This window comes from Dromiciops gliroides, chromosome 4 (genome assembly GCF_019393635.1).
Source record: "Dromiciops gliroides isolate mDroGli1 chromosome 4, mDroGli1.pri, whole genome shotgun sequence".
Taxonomy (NCBI): domain Eukaryota; kingdom Metazoa; phylum Chordata; class Mammalia; order Microbiotheria; family Microbiotheriidae; genus Dromiciops; species Dromiciops gliroides.
The window spans coordinates 155,326,496-155,332,942 of NC_057864.1; the positions used below are offsets into that span (position 1 = coordinate 155,326,496).

Genomic DNA, 6,447 nt, shown 5'->3' on the forward strand with positions numbered 1-6,447 from the left:
TCTCATGCTGACATGATGCTTATTTCCCAAACCCTGAAAGACACTCCTTCACCTCTAAATCCTCTAATGGTGACTTAGACAACATGCCCATCAATGCTAAGTTCAGTGACAACTTCCATGATTCACAAAAGCCTCATCCAAAAGAAGAGCATAGAGAGGAATTATATAGTTATGCTACTCTTGAATTTAACAATTACTTTGATAAGAAATTTTTTCAGCCTTTCAAACTAAATTCAGAGTCCTGTTATTATAAGCAGTTAGATAAATCCATTGAGCAGAGATGGAAATTTCAGGTTTTGCTCTCAAGATAAAACCAGGATCAAATTCCTGGGCATTCCATCTATCTATCTATCTATCTATCTATCTATCTATCTATCTATCTATCTATCTATCTATCTATCTATCTATCATCTATCATCTATCTCTGTTTTAACAGGTGAACCTTCTGAGGATATGAAGATGAAAAACCAGACAAGAATATCAGAGTTTTTCTTCTCTGGGTTTCCCCAATTCCAAGATGGTGGTTTCTTGTTCTTCATCCCTTTGCTCCTTATGTACATGTTTGTTGTTATTGGAAACCTCATGATTTTCATTGCTATCAGGCTGGATACCCGACTCCACAACCCCATGTACAGTTTCATTGGTATCTTCTCCTTCCTGGAGATCTGGTACACGACAGCCACCATTCCCAAGATGCTCTCCAACTTGATCAGTGACCAGAAGACCATCTCCTTCACTGGTTGCCTCCTACAGATGTACTTTTTCCATTCTCTTGGAAATTCTGAGGGCATCTTGCTTACCACAATGGCCATTGATAGATACATTGCCATCTGCAACCCACTCCGCTATCCCACCATCATGACACCTAGGCTATGTGGCCAGCTGATCACAGGTTCTTGCATCTTTGGTTTTTTTGTGCTGCTCCCTGAGATCATATGGATCTCCACCCTACCCTTCTGTGGCTCCAACCAGATCCATCAGCTCTTCTGTGACTTTGCTCCTGTGCTGAGCTTGGTCTGCACAGACACTTCCATGATTCTAGTTGAGGATGTGGTCCATGCTATTGCCATTCTAACTGCTGTCTTGATCATTACTCTCTCTTACATCCGGATCATTGTTGTGATCATGGGAATCCCCTCAGTTGTAGGCCGCCACAAGGCTTTCTCTACATGTGCCTCTCACCTCACTGTCTTCATAATGTTCTATGGCAGTGTATCACTCATGTATCTACGTTTCTCAGCCACTTTCCCACCATTCTTGGATAGGACCATTGCCCTCATGTTTGCTGTCCTTGCTCCCTTTTGTAACCCCGTTATCTATAGCCTGAGGAACAAAGACATGAAAGAGGCCATCAAGAAACTCATTTGCCCTCAGAAGGCATTCAACATGTCAGGGAATTAATTCTGAGTCACAAATACCTGTTCAAAGGGGACCCTTTTCCCCTGATGATGAGTTAAATTGCCTTGTAAGTTATTCCCTAAAATCATGTTATTTTGCTCTGATCATTGATTTTCCTCTTTTAGTTTGAATCTCTGTTCTATGATTTGGAGGTTGATGGGATGATGAAAAGCATTCTGAAGGTTGGGCATTGGAACAGAAGAAAGTTATTTTCCCCTAATTTTAGGAATAACTTAGGGTTTATGGCCTTTGGAAACTGCAAGTCATTCATTGTTATACCCAGTGCAGTCATCTGGCTAAATAATGATAATTTTTATTATATTGACTTTTCAAAGACTCCTTTTAATTATTTCCATTGATTGTCACAAGATCCCTGTGTTACAAAGTGAATAGAGGTTGTCCTTATGTTGTAAATGAGAAATAAGGGTCATAAAGAGATAAGGATTCTCCCAGTGAGTTACTATCGGTGCCACCATAAAAATTCAGGTTCTCTAACTCTCTGCTCAGGAAATTGTCCACCTCATCTTGATGACTCTGCCTCATATAAATACCATATATTCTGGGGCACATGTGTTAGTTCTCTCTGTAAAATCATAGCATGTTGCTTCTACAACAATGGCTTAGTGGTGATATTATGATAATCACTGCACAGATGAGTTTCAATGGACTAGGAATTAACTCTGGGAACCCACAGTCTCTGGTATTCTTTGTATTCCAGAGGGTTCATTTCCTTCCAGACACTATGTCTACAATGCCTATAGCAAGACAGAGGCGTTTAGTGATATTTTCACAGTCCAAATGGTTATACTCATCTTATACATAAATAATAGTGGCAGAAACTTTACTTTTCTCTCTTCAATTCCGCATAGAACCTTTTAGCATAATGCTACATGTTTGGTGAATTAATTTTTAAATAAATAAAAGGAATGTAGTTCAGGATCTCTCAGTTTCAATTTCTGAGCCCTCTGCTTCTCTCCTCATGCCCATTACAGAAAAGAGGAAGAAAAGATATTGTGTCTATGCTAGGTTCATCTAGAGTATGATAGCCTTTTATAAGTCTTTCTGAACTTGATCTTAGGAGTTGTTTTGGGTCATTATATCTCTCTACCAAAAGTCCCTGACATGAGCACATGATTGGAGTACTTTGTTCTATTACCAATTGCTGACCACTGAAAAGTCATTTTTTGGAGGGTGAGGCAATTGGGGTTAAGTGACTTGCCCAGGGTCACACAGCTATTAAATGTCAAGTGTCTGAAGTTGGATTTGAACTCAGGTCCTCCTGAATGCAGGGCCAGTGCTCTATCCACTGCATCACTTAGCTGCCCCCACTGACAAGTCATTTTATTGCTGTTGACCTCAGTTTCCTCATCTGAAAATGAGGATAATACTAACATCTAACTTCCAGGGATTTTGTGGGGCTCAAATGAGATAATACTTGTGAAATGCTTAGCACAATGTCTTCCACATAATAAGCACTATATAAATGTTAGCTATTGTTGTTATTGTTAAGTGAATGGAATCCCTTAAATCCTTTAGAAGGAAAGAACCTTGCTTAGACTATATTTTGCCCCTCTATAGTGTACTTAAAATATAATGATATGTATTATGTTATCCATATATCCTTCTTATCATCCAACCAGAATGCATATTCTAAAAAGAAATGAGGCTAATGCTATCTACATTTTGTATCTCTAACTATGCCCAACACAGTGCTCTTCACATAGTAGTTCTCCAAACAATGCTCGTTAAATTTAACTGAACAATTGTCAAACATAGATATAGTGGTTTCTTCTTACATTTTAACCTAGATTCCTTGGATTACACAGAAAAAAATCTAGTCTGATTAGCCAATACACAAATAAAAAAAATTGGCAGATCTAGAACAGCAGGCATATTTATTATATTTTTAAAAGGAGACAAAAGAAATAAAGCAGAAGAAAAATGGAATGAAAAAAGAAACAAAGTTGATGGACCTTGGGGTAGTCTTGGAAGGGGATAGAGGGGACAAAAGCCTTTTTGGGGTTTGTTTGCCCTTTATATTTGGCTCTTTTTTGTCAGAGGTTAATGGCTTTATTTCTATTCTACACAAATACTTTGTTAAATAAATACAAAGAAAAATACAAAACAAAGGGCAGAACCTACATAGAACCTGTATGCAAAAGTAGGGATTTCTACTCCCCACTTAAAATGTAATTACAGAATACTCAAACATCTTAGGGAATTAATCAGTGAATCAAATATAGACTAGGCATAAATAGGACTTTTATCAATTTGAAAGTACTATAGGGCTTTGGGTCATTAGAGAAAAGGACATGATGCCACACAGAAAATATCTTGTGGGGCATTTAGGCCAGCCAGGACTAACACTTAAATCCAAATCAATCCTCAGATACTAGCTTTATGAACTTGGGCAAAACTTAATCTGTTTGACTTAATTTCCTCTACTGTAAATGAGGAAAATAATAGCACCTATCTACCAGGACTGTTGTTGGGATCAGATGAAATAATATTTGTAGACTGCTTAGCATAATGCCTACACATAGTAGGTGCTATATAAATGCTTATCAACATCATCACCATTATTATCACAATAATCATCATGGTCACCCCCCATCATCATCATTTTTAATTGCTTGAAGAGAATCAGCTACTAACTTTAAGGCTATGGTTCAAATAGCAAGCCAGCCCAGCTGTTAACCATTTCAAAATCAGGTCATTTGAATGATGGTTGAAACTAATGGTGAAGGACTTCATAGAAGTAATTGCCTTTGGGAACATAGGCAAGTTTCTTAGCCACTTTCCCCATTTACCATGTGACATCTTTGTGAACTTTCCCACCAATGCAAGTGGGTGTTGGAGTAATGTTCCTTGAGCATGTTATATGCACACTTATTTTATGTAGGTGTATATGTAGTTTTATTGATGCCTTATGTGTTTCTTTTACATGATTGTGACTTTATATATACATTTATATGTATGTAACATTTCATCTGTAATAGAATCATCTTCCTAGTAACAAGCAAAATTAGGAAAACCCACTGACATGGCAATCATGTCTGTTAATATATGGAACATCTAGTATGCACAATCCTCTCCCTTCTTACTAGACCAAGGTATAGGGAATCCCCTTGGTTTGAACCATTTAGATTTGGAGGGTGGTGTTCCAGCTACCACAATGCATTCCTAGTTATTCCTCTAAGGAGCCTATCATTCTATCTTGTCAGGGATCTGGGTTCCAGGATGCCACAGGTTGAATGCTGTGGCTGCATCTACTGAGGCAGGTGGCAACTAATTGATACTTGTTCTAGTGTATACTTCTAATAAACCCTGATTCACTCTATAATCAGAAGTCTCTTATGCAAGTTCTTTCCTATAGCCACTGATTCAAAACTAACCTCTAATCATATGGTACATAGAGTTAAAAAGTACCATTGGACTTGTAGATTTGGATACTTCTGTAGAGACAGAATAATTATATATTTTTTATGTTTATATCCCTAGTGCTTAGCACATAGGAAGCACTCAAATTTTTTTTTTCATTTATTGATTCAGTCATTTGGGTAATACATTTGGCAACCAACATTTATTTTATTTTTTTCAGTTACATGTAAGGGTAGTTTTCAACATTCATTTTCATAAGATTTAGAGTTCTAAATTTTTCTCCCTCCCTTCCTTTCCTCCCCCCTCCACAAGACAGCAACCAGGTTATATATGCACAATCCACAAGTGCTCTTTTTATCATTTCTTTCTATGGGGGTGGATAATATACAATGTCATTAGTCCCTTGGGATTGTCTTGGATCATTGTATTGCTGAGAGTAGTCAAGTTATTTACAATTGCTCAGGGAACAATACTGCTGTCACTATACACAATATCCTCCCAGTTCTGCTCACTTCACTACACATCAGTTCATATGAATCTTCCTTGTCACTAAAGAAACTTTCTATCATCCTCACTTTTCTCTGTCTGTTCATCTTGCCTTTCTTTTACTTGACTTTTAGCTCCTTAAAGTGGGGCACTGTTTCCAGGCTACACTATCCCAAGCTTCAGAAGGTCCCAGGTGTTATTATTTAAGGAGGAAAAGGTTCTTCACTCACCTGGCCTGTTCCCTGGTCTGTAGATGACCCCAGACCAACTTGCTAATCAACCAGCTTTGTGTGTTGTGGTTTTCAGCTCTGATGAGCCTGTGCCTCTCCCCCACCTGGGCCACTGATACTCAAGCCTACTTCCTGGTTCCCAGCAGGGGTGAAAAACCCAAGTTCTGCCTCAGCACCAGCTTAGACCCTTGTAATCTCCCCCCTGCCCAGGGTTCAGCCCTCTCACCAGAGTATGAGCTTAGTTCTAGATGACACTGGTGCTGCAGCTAATTCGGAGGCTCTGGAGCATCTCTTTTTCTGGAGAGGCCTTCCTGGGACTAGATCTGTGTCAGGGTGACTGTGGGGTTGGGTTCTATTCCTCTCTCAGCACAGCAGCTCCGTCCTTCAGATCTTCCAAGCCGTCCTGGGTTGGAAGATGATTTTAGCACGTTCTTCTGTGGATTTTGCTATTCCAGGAATTGTCCTATGGAACAATTTGGATGATTTTTGGAGTGATTCTGTTTATATCCCCAGTGCTTAGCACATAGGAAGCACTCAAAATTTTTTTCATTTATTGATTAATTAATCTGGGTAATACCTTTGACAAGTTTCCTCATAATATGCTTGTAGACAAGATGAAGAGATTAAGACTAAGTGATAATACAATTAAATAGATTCAAAACTGACCACATACAAAACTGGGAATTAACATATTGAGGTCAAGCACAGAGAAGATATAAATAACATACTTAGTTGTGTTCTAGTCAAGATTTTTGTCAATGATTTGAATGAAGGCCTATATATAAATATGATTTATCAAAATAGGAGATGACACAAAGATTTGGAGTAATAATGTGCTCTCTGGAGGTTAGAAAAGGCATATAAAAATCTTGACAAACCAGAAGAGTGAATCAAATAGAATAAGATTAAATGAAAGAGAGATAAATACAAAGGCCTACATTTGGGTTGAAAA

At 38.2% G+C, this 6,447-nt stretch overlaps 1 protein-coding gene across 1 annotated transcript; it reads left to right on the plus strand.

Moving 5' to 3' along the window:
* The first annotated feature begins 453 nt into the window (after positions 1-453).
* On the plus strand, positions 454-1,401 carry LOC122725963 (olfactory receptor 6K3-like). Its single transcript, XM_043963333.1, has one exon. The coding sequence runs from the start codon at positions 454-456 to the stop codon at positions 1,399-1,401; it is 948 nt and encodes a 315-aa protein (XP_043819268.1).
* Positions 1,402-6,447: the final 5,046 nt, after the last annotated feature.